Source organism: Neophocaena asiaeorientalis, unplaced genomic scaffold, assembly GCF_003031525.2.
Source record: "Neophocaena asiaeorientalis asiaeorientalis breed wild unplaced genomic scaffold, Neophocaena_asiaeorientalis_V1.1 scaffold599, whole genome shotgun sequence".
NCBI lineage: Eukaryota > Metazoa > Chordata > Mammalia > Artiodactyla > Phocoenidae > Neophocaena > Neophocaena asiaeorientalis.
Genome location: NW_020173499.1, coordinates 363,550 through 379,951, shown reverse-complemented (window position 1 = coordinate 379,951; position 16,402 = coordinate 363,550). Strand labels below are relative to the sequence as shown.

Sequence of the window (16,402 nt, the reverse complement as noted above, 5' to 3'; positions counted from 1 at the left end):
AGTCCTCACATTAAATTAAAACCCCATGTGAAATTTTAAAATGGTATATCCACTATCACAGATTTTTATAATTCTAAATTGTAAAAAAAAAACAAAACCAGAACATATTATATGCTGATTCATCTAGAAATAGGAGATCAGTATAGGAGGAAAAAATAATGCAAAGTTAACCAGGTATATGGCATACTTCCTCTGTTCTAATTGCTTCCACAATTAAAAATGGCAAAATAAAAGGCATGCACTCGACAGCCTTAGGAATGTTAAACCATCATTAGGCAGCAATCTCATTTAATTTCCAGAACACTAAAATGAACTTACCCCTTCTTTTTTTCCTTTTCTCTCCATCTTCTCCAACCTCACCCTCTTCATCATCATCCTCCTCTGACCCACTGATATCAGAGCCTGATATTTCTTCCCCTTAAATAGAAATTTAATACAATGATGTTTATTCTGTGCCAGCTCACTGGCTATTTAGGAAATGCCTATATAAACTTTCTTCATTAAGTTTTTGTGCCCTAAACAAACCTTATTTTAATATTCCTAGACAGTATATCAGATATGCTAACCTCAGAAACAGATACAATGTACACAGAGGCTTTATTTTTAAAGTTCCTAAAGAGAAGTTAGATTCTGATCTGTTTAAAATTTCAAATTATTAGTTTAAGTACAGTTCTAAATGTTACATGTTAGAGTTATTATTTCAGTCTTTAAAAAATATGATCACTTTTGGGGAGCATTTTCTTAGTTTTCTGTTTAAGATTTTAAATTCATTCAACCTGTTTATTTTTTTAAGGGCCATAAAACTGTCATCGAACACAATGATCCCACTTTTAGGACTATATCACATGAAGTAATTCAAAAGAAGAAGGGCTTATTTGTACACAAATATGTTAACTTAAAAAATCAAAAAAAGGGATTAAGCTAATATTAAAGCAAATCAGTACTATAATACCTTCAAGGTAGTTATTTAAAATTACTACTGTCCATATATGAAATGTCTAAGAAAATAAAAGTAACTGGGGGAGGAGTAAAATATACACTAATCATAATATAATATTTGAACCTACAAATAAAAGATGGAAAGAAATCACAGAGTCTTGGGAGAAGAAATTCATTAAACATATTTTGTTCTTTAGGCCTAGAAACAATGACACCCTGGTAGCAATGAGCACACCTAATGCCTAAATCTTGGTTTCTAAATACCATTCTCCAATGAAAGGAGCCAGGGAGAAATAAATGATTTTAAGGCCAGGGTAGGGAAAATTAAAAAATGAGCTCTAAGCATCTGTGGTGCCAGAAAGTGAGGAAGTGCTCAAAAAACAAGTAAACAAACAAACTGATGGGAGCATGTTGACAGGATATATGAACTACCCTGAAGGAACTCCTAATGGCCAAAGCTAGAACAATCTGAACAATAAAATAAATAATATTATTGTATTATAAACCCACAGACTAAAATAATTATCCATGAGTCCATATTGACATAAAAAATACTCAAATAAATAAACAAGTCGGGGAGAAGAGACTGCTTTTCCTTACAGTAGAATTCCAGACACTCCAAACACTAAACATTAGAAGGAACAATGGGAAGGGAATGCCACCATTGAGCAAATGCACAAACTACTGTTGGATGCTAACATTAGTGGAAGAAAGTATGATGAAAAACAGGACCTTTGTATAGTCTCAAAGTATTTGGTTGGCCAAAAGGTTCATTCGGCGGGTTTGCAAAGCAGAAACAGAGACACAGATGTAGAGAACAAACGTATGGACACCAAGCGGGGGGTGGGTGGTAGTGGGATGAACTGGGAGACTGGGATAAACATATATACACTAATATGTATAAAATAGATAACTAATAAGAAACTGCTGTATAAAAAATAAAATTTTAAAAGTAAAAATATAAAACATAATTTAACAAAAGGTTCATTCGTTTTTTTCCCATAAGATGGCTCTAGTAGCACTTAGTTGTCTTTAACTTCATTCGAAACAATTCTGTTAGATTGTATGTGACAGCTGTCACATCAACATGTATTTAAAAAAAGACTTATCAAAGCTGGTGAATTTTTGTGTACCCATTTTAATATTGAAGATGGAAGAAAAAAAGGAACATTTTTGGCATATCATGCTTTATCATTTCAAGAAAGGTAAAAACGCAACTCAAACGCAAAAAAAAAAAAAGATTTGTGCAGTGTATGGAGAAGGTGCTGCGACTGATCAAATGTGTCAAAAGTGGTTTGTGAAGGGTCGTGCTGGAGATTTGTAACTGGATGATGCTCCACAGTCTGGTAAACCAGTTGAAGTTGATAGCAATCAAATCGAGACAGTAACTGAGAACAATCAACGTTATATACCACGCAGGAGATAGCCAACATACTCAAAATATGCAAATCAAGCATTGAAAATCATTTGCCCCAGCTTGGTTATGTTAATCGCTTTGATGTTTGGGTTCCACATAAGTTAAGCGGGAAAAAAAGAAACACAACTTCTTGACAGTATATCCTAATGCGATTCTCTACACAAATGTAATGAAAACATTCCATTTTTAAAACAAATCGTGATGGGCAATGAAAAGCGGATACTGTACAATAATGTGGAATGGAAGAGATCGTGGGGCAAGCTAAATGAACCACCACCAACCACACCAAAGGCCGGTCTTCATCCAAAGAAGGTGATGTTGTGCATATGGTGGGACTGGAAGGGAGTCCTCTATTATGAACTCCTTCCGGAAAATCAAACGATTAATTCCAACATGTACTGCTCCCAGTTACCAACTGAAAGCAGCACTCGATGAAAAGCATCCAGAATTAGTCAACAGAAAATGCATAATCTTCCATCAGGATAACGCAAGATGGCATGTTTCTTTGATGACCAGGCAAAAACTGTTACACCTTGTCTGGGAAGTTCTGATTCATCTGCCGTATTCACCTGACATTGCACCTTCAGATTTCCATTTATTTTGATCTTTACAAACTTCTCTTAATGGAAAAAATTTCAATTCCCTGGAAGACTATAAAATGCACCTGGAACAGTTCTTTGCTCAAAAAGATAAAAAGTTTTGGTAAGATGGAATTATGAAGTTGCCTGAACAATGGCAGAAGGTACTGGAACAAAAGGGTGAATATGTTGTTCAATAAAGTTCTTGGTGAAGACAAAAAATGTGTCTTTTATTTTTACTTAAAAACCGAAGGCACTTTTTGGCCAACCCAGTATCTCTCCACAAGGTACATATTAATTACAAAGGAAATAATAAAATAGTAGATTTATAGTGGAGAAAATTTGCAGAATAATTATGAGAAAACTATAAATAAATACAAATTGAGGAACATTCTACAAATACATGACCAGTACTCTTCAAAAGCATCAAGATCATGTACAACAAATAAAGACTGAGGAATTGGAGACTGGTGGAAACTAAACAGACATGACAACTAAATGCAATGTGTGATCCACAACTGGATCTTGGACTAGAGGAAAAGGGCATTAGAGAGAAAACTGTCAAAAGTCTAGTAAGGTCTGTGGATTAGTTAATAAGTTTGTACCACTGTGAATTTCCTGGTGTCAATAATTGTACCATGGTTATGTAAGATGCTAACATTAGGGGAAGCTGGCTAATAGGTATATAAGAACTCTCCTTGCTATTGTGAGTTTTCTGTAAGCCTAAAATTATTTCAAAATAAAAAGTTGAAAAATTATTCTTTTAATGTTTCTGCCTATTTTTTAATTGTTTTTCTGATTAACTCTATTAACTGGGTTATAAAAACAATATGTCCTAAGAGCATAAATAAAATGAAATTTATTAAAAATAAAGTCAGCATTACCATATTATCCAGCAATTCTACCTCTGGGTATATACCCAAAAGAACAACAGAATTGAAAGCAAGGACTCAAACAGGAATTTGTACACCACATTCATAGTAGCATTATTCACAACAGTCAAAAGACAGAAGCAACCCAAGTGTCCATCAACAGATGAAGGGATAAACAAAACATGGTATATACACACAATGGAATATTATTCAGTCTTAAAAAGGAAGGAAATTCTGACACATGCAACAATATGGATGAACACTGAGGACATTATGTTAAGTAAAATAAGCAAGACACAAAAGGAGACATATTATATGATTCTACTTACATGGGGTACCTAGAATAGTCAAATTCATAGAAATAGAAAGAGCAGTCGGTTACCAGGGACTGAGGGAGAGAGAGGGATGGGGAGCTAGTGTTTAATGGGTACAGAGGTTCATTTGGGGATGATTAAAAAGTCCTGGAGATGGATGGTGGTGATGGTTGCAGAATAATGTGAATGTACTTAATGCCACAGAACTGTACACAAAAATAGTTAAAACGGTAATTTTTATGTTATGTATATTTTACCACAATAAAAAATGTAAAAAAAAGGGTCAGCAAAATAAAGATATGAACTCAATATTAAGAAATCTAAGAAATTTTACATCTTTAAAACATACTGACTATAAATACCACCTAGTGGTCACATTTAAAATACCAAATTCCATTATCTAAGAGGCAGCTCAATTACTGCTTTTCCTCAATAATCTTACTCAAATTTACTGAATCAGCACCTTCTCCAAATATTTGTGATGTTGGCATCTCTGGATTTCATATCTGATCTAACCAGTTTCCCCACAGACTGAAAAGAGGCAATTTCAAAGCCCTTTATTCACCTGGTATGCAAAGGAGCCCTATGCCAGTTAGTTCTTAGCACGAAGATTCAGGGAGTCACTGACTGCCTAATGATGGTTGGTAAATTTCTCGTCCTAATGAATAAGGTCTCCAAATTTTCTAACCTTCTGACATTATATCTTGTTAGAAAAGAATTTCCAAAATAGAATCTCATGTTCAAATTTAAACATGAAAGCATATTTTCAAGGCCATGCAATGAATTTTTACTTAAGAGTAAACTAGGTTTACCCATGACTCTCTGATTGCTTTGTCTACTTCAAATAATAGTGACTGATACCTATCACAAAGAACTCTGGTCATTTTCGCTAAATACATGTATGGTAGAACTTGCTCTTATATAGAGACAAATAAAAATTCATTATTTAATAAGTGGACATATGAAATCTTTACAAAAGATCATGGGGACCGAGATGGAGGTTTAAATTAAATGAATTTTTAAAAAAAAATCAATACACAAATATTATATAGTTCTACTTGAGCTTAATATGGAAATGTTAAAGTATGTAAGTATCAATTTACCTTGCAGAAATATCCCCTTAAATATCAATGTTAGAGGTTCAGAGAATTTTTAATAGGTAGCTTTTTATTAGAACACTTACTGGCTAAACAACACGTTTTTAGCCAACATTAAGATTAATATTTTGAGAAAATGTTACCTTCTTCAAGCTTTTTTTTCAGTTCTTCTATTTCTTTCTGAAACTGACGAAGCAAAGCATCCTTTGGATCTTCATTAATTCTAGCTTTATTTTTAATATTCTTAGCACGATTAGCATACCGCAATGTACTGATGGTTTCATCGTAATTGTAATCTGCTGGTCCAATATTTGCACACTGTTGAATTAGGAATACAAAACGTTTTACACTTGACACAAATTAATACTACCATTATGAACATATCAAAAAGAATTTTGGAATATATTTCCATTCCGGTCTCCCTGAAAAAGAGGGCACCACCACATAGGTTTCCAAACAATACAATTATAGACTCGCACACATGGTGTGCTAGAAAAACTAACCCCAAATTTTAAAAAGTAAAATAATCAATAGCTTTTAAAATGTTATGAATATTAACTACTGGCATAAGCAGGAATCTTAAATTTTCCTGATGATAATTATACGACCAATTAAGTCTTACCATCATGGTTTTTGAATTTCCTCCTAAGGAATCCTGAAGAAGACGAGTCAATTTAGAGTTACGATAAGGCACATGAGTGCTTTTTCCATCAACCAAGGCAGAAATAACATTACCAAGGGTAGAAAGTGAAAGATTGATTTTTGTAGCTTCTTTCAGGCGCTGCCCAGTAGCTCCAGTTTTTGCTTGTCTTTCTGAACCCTTACAATAAACAGAGACAGAAGTAAAGCTAAAATAAAAAATACAAAATATTCTTCCCAAAGTTAAAAAAAAAAGTATTTTAACGGTAAAAAATCTAATATATCTGGAATTCACTTCAAAATAATACTGGACGGGAAGAAGTGGCTGAGGGTAGAGATGAAATAGGACTGGCCATGAACTGATAATTGCTGAAGTTGGGTGATGGGTACATGGGAAATCATTATACTATTCTATCTACGTTGTATGGGTTTGAAATAGTCCATAATTAGTAGTAAGTTAAGGGGACTTCCCTAGTGGTCCAGTGGCTAAGACTCTGCACTCCCAATGCAGGGAGCCCGGGTTCAATCCCTGGTCAGGGAACTAGATCCCACATGCCGCAACTAAAGATCCCGCATGCCACAACAAAGATCGAAGATCCCACGTGCCACAATTAAGACCCAGCGCAGACAAATAAATAAATATTTTAAAAAGAATAATAAGTTAAACACATACACAAGTAAAACTTAAAAATTATATAATCACTCCTTTTCACTTGTATTATTATTTATTTATAAAATAAAAAGAAATCACAAGAGTTATTCTTAAGTAGCATCCTGTTACTTACAGCAAGATCTACAAGATGGAGCTTCCCCATCCTGACATGCATGTTACCATCAACGCCTTTTTCACTGCATTCTATAGTAATTGTAAAGATGGCATGGGAACGAGAACTATGTTCATTCATATTAGTTGCACCAACAGAACCTTGAATAAAGGGAGGAAATTATTTAAAACTATAACAACAGGGAATGCCTTTAAAAATAATTAAATATCCAGAATACTGAATTTCATCAGAGCCAAAAGCCAGAGAGCATGGCTAAAACATAAAAACTTAGGCATATTTAGCCATTATTAGAAATTTCTGACAATTTATGTTGATAACAAAAAACTGTATTTTTTTCACATGAAAGAGGGGATTTGAGAACAAAATATTTAATTTCAAGTATTGCTGGCTTAAAAAATTAACTAATTTACATAAAAAATACATGTTAAATAATTCAAAAAATTAACTGCTGTTTCAGCTGTCTCTAAAAAGTATTATTGATATGTTCTGGGAATCAACCACAGGAATACTTGCATATATACATTAGATGATACAAAGATATTCAGGGAAGAACTGTTTACAACAGCGAGAGATCAGAAACAACCAATATGACAGTGGTTAATCAATTATAGAATAGTCACACTATGAATTACTAAGCAGTCTTTTTTAAAAAAAATAAGGTAGATCTGAATGACATGGAAAGATACCCATAACATATGAAAAAAAGAAAGGAATATAGAGTATAATCCCATTTCTGTAAAACAAAAGCATCCATTCAAAATATGCTAAGAATTTGAGTGTGTATAAATATTTTACATGAATATATTGTGCAAACAAAGAAAAAGATCTGTTTTGTTTTTCACAATAGGCATGTATTGGGGTTTTTTTCTTAAATTCCGAAGTATTTTAAAAACAATATGTTAATTTCACCCAATGCCAAAATTATTTTCCTACTATATTCATGTAGAGCTTCTCCATGTGAGCTGTGATTTTACAATTTAAACATTAAAAGGGTACTCTTTATTAGCAAATGGCCATATTATAAGTCAGATAACTAGAAAGTAAATTGCACTGGTAAAGAAAAGTAAAGCCCAATGAAAGAAGGTAAATGGAAAATCAGTGAGGGAAAATGCAAGGATCTGTGATTCCATACTATACTTTTCTGTTTTCTTTTAAATCAAGTTATGAATTTTTAAAATCAATTTTTCTCCAAAAATATAAAAAACTAATAAATCTGACACCACTTCAAATCATCTAATCAGATGTAACACACTATACATATTTCCACAGAGTAGTAGGTCTTATTTTACCTTGTTTTTTTTCCACTTAACATTATCTCCTACATATATTTCCATGTAAAAACCAACTTGAAACTTTTACTAAAATTGAGTTATTATCTTACTGGGAGATATTTGGGGTTGTTGCCTATTTTAGTTCTTCATAAGGGCCACTAATATGAGCATCTTTGAGGAGATACCTTTCTTTCTCTTTAGAATTATACCCATGGGATGTATTTTCCAAACTGGAGCTACCTTATGAAAAGGATAGGAACAGTTTTATAGCTATGTGATTATCAAAACAAGCTATAGCAGTGTTTTTCAGTTTGGAGTGGGAGAGAAAGTGTAATTTGAAAAAGTCATATTAAATATTTTAATACCCATTGTTTTTGCAATATAAGTAAAGCATGCTATTTATGATTGTGATTTTTCTATATTTCCAGTTATGAAAACAAAGCAATGCAACAGATGTTATGTCAAAAGTGACCTACACTGAACTTTACAATCCCTAGGAGAGAACAGCTTGCAGCAATCAAGTAGACTAAATGATCCAACCTAACACACTGCATAATGGAAATAAAACATTTCCATAGCTGTAATTTTTGTCAAAATATTTATTTTGGAATAAAAAATTAAATTTTTATGTTTTTCAAGGAGGTACAGAAAAACTTATCCCAATCCTTCTCTTCCCCACCCCCTTCCTCCTTGGCAACCATAAGTCTGTTCTCTGTACCTATGAATCTGTTTCCATTTCATAAATGTGTCCATTTGTGTTGTATTTTAGATTCCACATATAAGTGATATTATATGGTATTTGTCTTTCCTTCCGACTTAATATGATAATCTCTACGTCCTTCCTTGTTGCCGCAAATGGTATTATTTCATTCTTTTTTATGTCTGAGTAATATTCCATTGTGTAATATTCCTTCTTTATCCATTCATCTGTTGATGGACATTTAGGTTGTTTCTATGTCTTAGAAACAACTAGCAGCTATTGTGAATAGTGCTGCTATGAAGATAGGGGTGCATGTATCTTTTCAAATTATAGTTTTGTCTGGATATATGTCCAGGAGTGGGCTATATGTCCAGGACTGGATATAGTTTTGTCTGGATATAGGTCCAGGAGTGGGATTGCTGGATCATCTGGCAACTCTTATTTTTAGTTTTCTGAGGAACCTCCATACTGTGCTCCACAGTGGCTGCACCAATTTACATTCCCACCAGCAGTGCAGGAGGGCCCCCCCTGCAGCTAAACCTTTAATTCTTGAACTCAATCTATTTATTAAGAAGACTATTTTCCTCTCTGCTATCTTAGGTGTTCAAATCTCTTTACCTTCCTCTCATTTTATTTCTCTCATTAGAATTTTTTCATTTTTCCTTAGACAAATCTCATATACCAAGTTAAATTAATTCTTAGGTAGTTAATGGAAGGTTTTGGTCACTATTGTGAATGGAATCTTATGTTAAAATTTTCTTATGTTAAATAAGCAATACATGAACATATTCCTGGTATAAAAAATTCAAAACTACAAACATACAAAAAACATAAAGTGAAAGCTCCCTATATTCCTTTCCCCCAATCTTATTTCCCCTTCACTAAAGGTAACCACTATTAAATGGCCTTTCATTTTGTATTTCACATACATACAGGTGAACACACACACAAAATACCCAAATATGTAGTTTGATAATTTGGCTTTTTTTACACATGGGATGATGCATTACATACTGTGCTAGTTAGTTTTCTTTTTCCCTTAATATATATCTGGAAAGTCTTTTGGGTCTCTACATGTAGATTTAACTCACTGTTGGTTTGTTTTTTACAGCTTCATTATAGTCCATAATATTTCTGCACCATAATTTATATAACCAATGTTTTATTGACAGTTATTTAGGTTGTGTCAAACTTTTTGCTATTACAAGTAATGCTGTAATAAGGTATTTTTTTGTTTACACCAAAAAATATTTTTCTAGAATATATATCTACAAATAGAAACAGTGGGTCAAAGGAATGCATCCTTAAAAATTTCAACAGATACAGTTATCCTGCCCTTCAAAAAGACTGCATATTCCCATCACCATTGCCCATTTCCTTAGAGCCTCACCAACCTGGATATCCTTTCATCCAAACTGATGGGTAAAACATCTCCCATTGTTGTTTTAATATGCATTTTTCCTGATTACTTGTGAAGTCAAACATCCTTTCATATACTTACTGCTGTGTATAGTTCTTCTATGAATAACAGTCATAAACATCTTTTGCTCATTTTCCTGTTAAAATTTTGGTACTTTTCTATTATTTGGTTTATAAGAATACAATTGAATTTTTTAAATTTTTGCTTTGTTTCCTTGAGTTTGCTAGATTTTTAGTCTAGTCACAAAAATCTAAAAAAAAAAGGTTATTTCTTATGTTCTTTTCTTTTACCTCTAATCTCTAATTGCTGTTAGCAACATCATTAGTACTAGGCCTGGGGCATCAGCAATATTGCTGAAACTTTTTATTCTTTAGAAAAAACTTGAAACAATTACTAAAAAGAATGCCACTTTATTTAATTTTGTTTGCTTTTCTTGTCAACAAAAGGGAGGTGCCTGGTTAATGCTCACTAATGGTGTAGATTCAAATGCTCACTCTGCAACTTATTAAGTAGTATATGACCTGGACAATTTACTTTAAGTCTCAGTTTCCTCAATCATAACATAGGAATTTAATACCTTCATAGCCCATTTTGAGGATTAAAGAGATCATTCTTATAAAGCATTTGAACAAGCACTTGCCACACAGTAAGTACTCAATAAATGTTACCAATATTATTATTACTAACAAGAGACAGCGATATGAGAGTCTCAAAGATATAGTGCTATTGCTAAGTAACAAAATTTTGGTCAGCATGGAAAGCAATCTATGATATCTTTCATTCATATATGCTTTCCACATAGTAAATAGTCAAAGAGGAAGGGTTTTCAAGAAACCTAAAAATCCAATCTTTATGGCGCAAAATGCCAAAAATGCTTCTAAAAGAGCCTACTCCGCACATCACAATTAAGCACTATACTTACGATTTTTGTGGCCCAGTGTCATAATTCTATCCATATCATCAGCATTATTTACCACATAAGCTGATAAATCCTTGATATAAACTCCCACATCAGGTCTTTCTTTAACCTAAAAAAAAAATCATACAGACTTTACACATATATCCATAATTCTTCCACAGTTATTTATTGAATATCTACTACATGTTGGACACTGTGCTAGAGAGTGAGGATACAGTGATGAACAAGGTAGACAGTTTCTACACTACTGGGGGTAACAATCTACAGGGAGAACATACAAATGAATAATTACATTTATTTTATTTTATTTTATTTCAATTGTGATAATGCCATGAGGAAAAAAAAATACAGGAAAGTGTAAGAATACAATATAGGGACTTCCCTGGGGGCGAAGTGGTTAAGAACCCACCTGCCAATGCAGGGGACACGGGTTCGTGCCCTGGTTCAGGAAGATCCCACATGCCACAGAGCAACTAACCCTGTGTGCCACAACTACTGAGCCTGCACTCTAGAGCCCGCGAGCCACAACTACTGAGCCTGTGTGCCACAACTACTGGAGCACTTAGAGCTCATGCTCCGCAACAAGAGAAGCCACTGCAATGAGAAGCCCGCGAACCGCAATCTCCATACTGTTTTCCACAGTGGCTGCACCAATTTACAGTTCCACCAACAGTATAAGAGTGTTCCCTTTTCTCCACAGCCTCTCCAGAATTTGTTATTTGTAGACCTTTTGATGATGGCCATTCTGACCAGTGTGAGGTGGTACCTCATGGTAATTTTGATTTGCACTCCTCTAATTATTGGTCTTTATCTTAACAGCAATTTGAAGCCACTGGAGTATTTCACACAGCTGAATGAAATAATCAGATCTATGGTATCCATGTAAAAATATTACCTTTCCATGAGTAACTTTATGAGAACTTTTACCCAACTTGAAGGCTGTATTTGGGATATATTTATTTAAAATACATATAGTATTTTAATACTATCTGTAAAATACAAATAGAAATACAAAATTCACTTTTCAAGGCCCTAGAAGTCACATCCAACAAATCAACAGAATAAAGTGAAACTGAGGCAGAGGCCTGTGGCTGCCAGTGGGGCGAGCCATTCCAAAGGTAGTAAGACTGGACAAAGATGATAAACAAAAGTTTATATCAGAAACAAAAGTCACAAAGGCAAATACTCTAAATTCTAGGTATTGATCTTAAATCTAGTTAGAGGTTTTGGGTTTCTTTAGTCTCTCTCTCTTCTTTTTTTTTTTTTTTTGCAGTACGCCAGCCCCTCACTGTTGTGGCCTCTCCCACTGCAGAACACAGGCTCCAGATACGCAGGCTCAGCGGCCATGGCTCATGGGCCCAGCCGCTCTGTGGCATGTGGGATCTTCCTGGACCGGGGCATGAACCCGTGTCCCCTGCATCGGCAGGCAGACTCTCAACCACTGCGCCACCAGGGAAGCCCTCTTTAGTCTTCTTTATGATATATTTGCCCCTCACTGTTGTGGCCTCTCCCACTGCAGAACACAGGCTCCAGATACGCAGGCTCAGCGGCCATGGCTCATGGGCCCAGCCGCTCTGTGGCATGTGGGATCTTCCTGGACCGGGGCATGAACCCGTGTCCCCTGCATCGGCAGGCAGACTCTCAACCACTGCGCCACCAGGGAAGCCCTCTTTAGTCTTCTTTATGATATATTTATACATTAGGAAAAATTACCTTTTTTCTGTCATGAGATATACATTAAGCCCTTATTTTACTAGTAGTAAAGAAATGTGTTGGTCTCTGTAAACCAACGGGTTTCAAACTGTGCTCTGACAAGCACTAGAGGGTCCATGATGGCAATGACGGGGCCATTGTGTGAGTTTGGGGGTTCTCAGACCCAGACACAAGTTCTAAAGAGAGCTTTACTTTCATGTATTTTATAGATTGGGCTTCCACATAAGGTTTGGTTTGATTCAACTGTTTAATGGCTTTAAATCTTTTTAAATGTTTGAATATTACTGGTTTATGTCAATGCTTCTCAGAAAAATCTATGGTAAAGAATTATACGTATATTTCTAATGTGGAAAGTGATATCTCTGAAAAATACAAAAATCATGCACTTGGATACCATGACAATGTCAAATTACTATAAAAGTTTTTAAGCATGTACTTTCATTTACTATTCTCATCTCATTGCAGACTGAAAACAAACATTCTTCAAACTGGCATCAGTCTGCAAAGTCTACAGTCATTCCCAATCACAAGATATTAATTCTATATTCAATTATTAATTGTAGATAAACTAATTAGACATGAAATATGAAGAAACTGAATATGATTCTGAAATAAAGCAGGACTCTGAGACAAGATGGCAGATAGAAGGACACGAGCTCACCCTGTATCAAGAAAACACCAAAATCAAAACTAACTGGTGAACAACCATCGGAAAAAAAAACACTACAACCTACCAAAAAAGATATCCTACATCCAAAGACAAAGGAGAAGCCACAAGAAGACATTAGAAGGGGCTCAACCGCAATAAAATCAAATCCCATATCTGCTGGGTAGGTGACCCACAAACTGGAAAATAATTATATCACAGATGTTCTCCCACAGGGGTGAAAGTTCTGAGCCCCACATCAGACTTCCTATCCTGGGGGTCTGGCATCGAGAGGAGAAGCCCCCACAGCATCTGGCTTTGAAGGCCAGTGGGGTTTGATTGCAGGAATTCCACAGGACTGGGGGAAAGAGGAACTCTACTCTTGGAGGGCACACACAAGGTCTCGTGCACACCAGTGCCCAGGGGAAAAAGCAGTGACCTCGTAGGAGCCTGGGCCAGACCTACCTGCTGGTCTTGGAGAGTCTCCTGGGGAGGCAGGGGTTGGCTATGAATCACTGTGGGGACAAAGACACTGGCGGCAGTAGTTCTAGGGAGTACTCACTGGCATGAGTCCTCCTGGAGGCTGCCATTTTCTCACCAAGACCTAGCGCCACCCAACAGCCTGTAGGCTCCAGTGCTGGGACTCCTCAGGCCAACCAACCAACAGGGCAGTAACACAGCCCCACCCATCAGAAGACAGGCTGCCTAAAGTCTTCCTGAGCCCACAGCTGCCTGCTAAACAGCCCCCTTGACACGGCCCTGCCCACCAGAGGGACAATACCCAGCTCAACTCACCAGTGGGCAGGAACCAGTTCCCCCCACCAGGAAGCCTGAACAAGCCTCTTAGACCAGTTATTTGATGGAGAAATCTAAAGCTTGCCAGACAAGCAAAACCTAAGAGAATTCAGCACCACCAAACCAGCTTTGCAACAAATGCTAAAGGAACTTCTCTAGGCAGAAAAAAAAAGGACGTAAATACACACAATAAAATTATGAATAGAAAAGCTCACCAGTAAAGGCAAATATATGTTAAAGGTAGGAAATCATCCACACACAAATACAATATCAAAACCAGCAATCAAGAGGAGAGTACAAATGCAGGATACTGGAAATGCATTTGAAATTAAAAGACCAGCAACTTAAATCTATCTTGTTTATATATAGAATACTATATCAAAACTTCATGGTAATGGCAAATCAAAAATCTGCAATAGATACACACACAAAAAAGAAAAAGAAATTCAAACACAACTCTAAAGTTAGTCATTAAATCACAAAGGAAGAGAACAAAAGAGGAAGGGGAGAAATAAGACCTACAAAAACATATCCAAAACAATTAACAAAATGGCAATAAGAACATACATATCAATAATTACCTTAAATGTAAACGGATTAAATGCTCCAACCAAAAGACACAGACTGCTGAATGGATACAAAAACAAGACCTGTATATATGCTGTCTACAAGGGACCCACTTGAGATCTAGGGACACATACAGACTGAAAGCAAGGGGATGGAAAAACGTCTTCCATGCAAGTGGAAATCAAAAGAAAGCTGGAACAGCAATACTCATTTCAGACAAAATAGATTTTAAAATAAAGACTGTTACAAGAGACAAAGAAGGACACTACATAATGATCAAGGGATCAATCCAAGAAGAAGATAACAATTCTAAATATATGCACCCAACATAGGAGCACCTCAATATATAAGGCAAATGTTAAGACCCATAAAAGGAGAAAGTGACAGTAATTGTGAGGGACTTGAACACCCCACTTTCAACAACAGACAGATCATCCAGACAGAAAATCAATAAGGAAAAACAGGCCTTAAATGACACATTAGAACAGATGGACTTAATTGATATTTATAGAGCATTCCATTCAAAAGCAGAATACCCATTCTTCTCAAGTGCACATGGAACATCCTCCAGGATTGACCACATGCTGGGCCACAAAGCAAGACTTGGTAAATTTAAGAAAATTAAAATCATATCAGGACTTCCCTGGTGGTGTGGTGGTTAAGAATCCACCTGCCAATGCAGGGGACATGGGTTCGAGCCCTGGTCCACAAAGATCCCACATGCCGCAGAGCAAATAAGTGCATGTGCCACAACTGATCCTGCGCTCTAGAGCCCAAGAGCCACAACTACTGTGCCCACGTGCTGCAACTACTGAAGCCCATGTGCCTAGAACCTGTGCTCCGCAACAAGAGAAGCCACCGCAGTGAGAAGCCCACTGACCACAACGAAGAGTAGTCCTCGCTCGCCACAACTAGAGAAAGGCCACGCACAGCAACAAAGACCAACACAGCCAAAAATAAATAAATAAATTTATTTTTAAAAGTCATATCAAGCATCGTTTCCAACCACAATGCTCTGAGATTAGAAATCAATTATAAGGAAAAAAAAACTGTAAAAAACACAAACACGTGGAGGCTAAACAATATGCTACTAAACAACCAATGGATAACTGAAGAAATCAAAGAGAAAATTAAAAAATACCTAGAGACAAATGAAAATGAAAGCACAACTATCCAAAACCTATGGGATGCAGTGAAAGCAGTTCTCAGAGGGAAGTTTATAGCAATACAATCTTACCTCAGGAAACAAGAAAAATCTCAAATAAACCTAACCTTACACCTAAAGCAATTAGAGAAAGAACAAACAAAACCAAATAGAAGGAAAGAAATCATAAAGATCAGAGCAGAAATAAATGAAATAGAGATGAAGAAAACAATAGAAAAGATCAATCAAATTAAAAGCTGGTTCTTTGAAAAGATAAACAAAATTGATAAACCTTTAGCCAGACTCATCAAGAAAAAAAAGGAGAGGGCTCAAATCAATAAAATTGAAATGAAAAAGGAGAAGTTACAATGGACACCAAAGAAATACAAAGAAATACAGAGGATCATAAAAGACTACTACAAGCAACTATACGCCAATAAACTGGACAACCTGGAAGAAATGCACAAATTCTTAGAAAGGTACAACCTTCCAAGACTGAACCAGGAAGAAATAGAAAATATAAAGAGATCAAACCCATGCACCTATAGTCCCCTAATCTATGACAAAGGAAGCAAGAATATACAAT

The 16,402-nt window shown here is 35.6% G+C and overlaps 1 protein-coding gene across 2 annotated transcripts in view; it reads right to left on the bottom strand.

Moving 5' to 3' along the window:
- Nucleotides 1-16,402, bottom strand: part of KIF3A (kinesin family member 3A) — a 66,035-nt gene that overhangs the window by 21,502 nt on the left and 28,131 nt on the right. For both annotated transcript variants that reach the window (XM_024747614.1, XM_024747615.1), the window contains exons 5-9: nt 10,955-11,060; nt 6,642-6,781; nt 5,840-6,037; nt 5,361-5,535; nt 319-417 (exon numbers count right to left, since the gene is read on the bottom strand). In XM_024747614.1, coding sequence (XP_024603382.1) covers nt 319-417; nt 5,361-5,535; nt 5,840-6,037; nt 6,642-6,781; nt 10,955-11,060 — 718 coding nt within the window. The remainder of the gene's footprint in view (nt 1-318; nt 418-5,360; nt 5,536-5,839; nt 6,038-6,641; nt 6,782-10,954; nt 11,061-16,402) is intronic.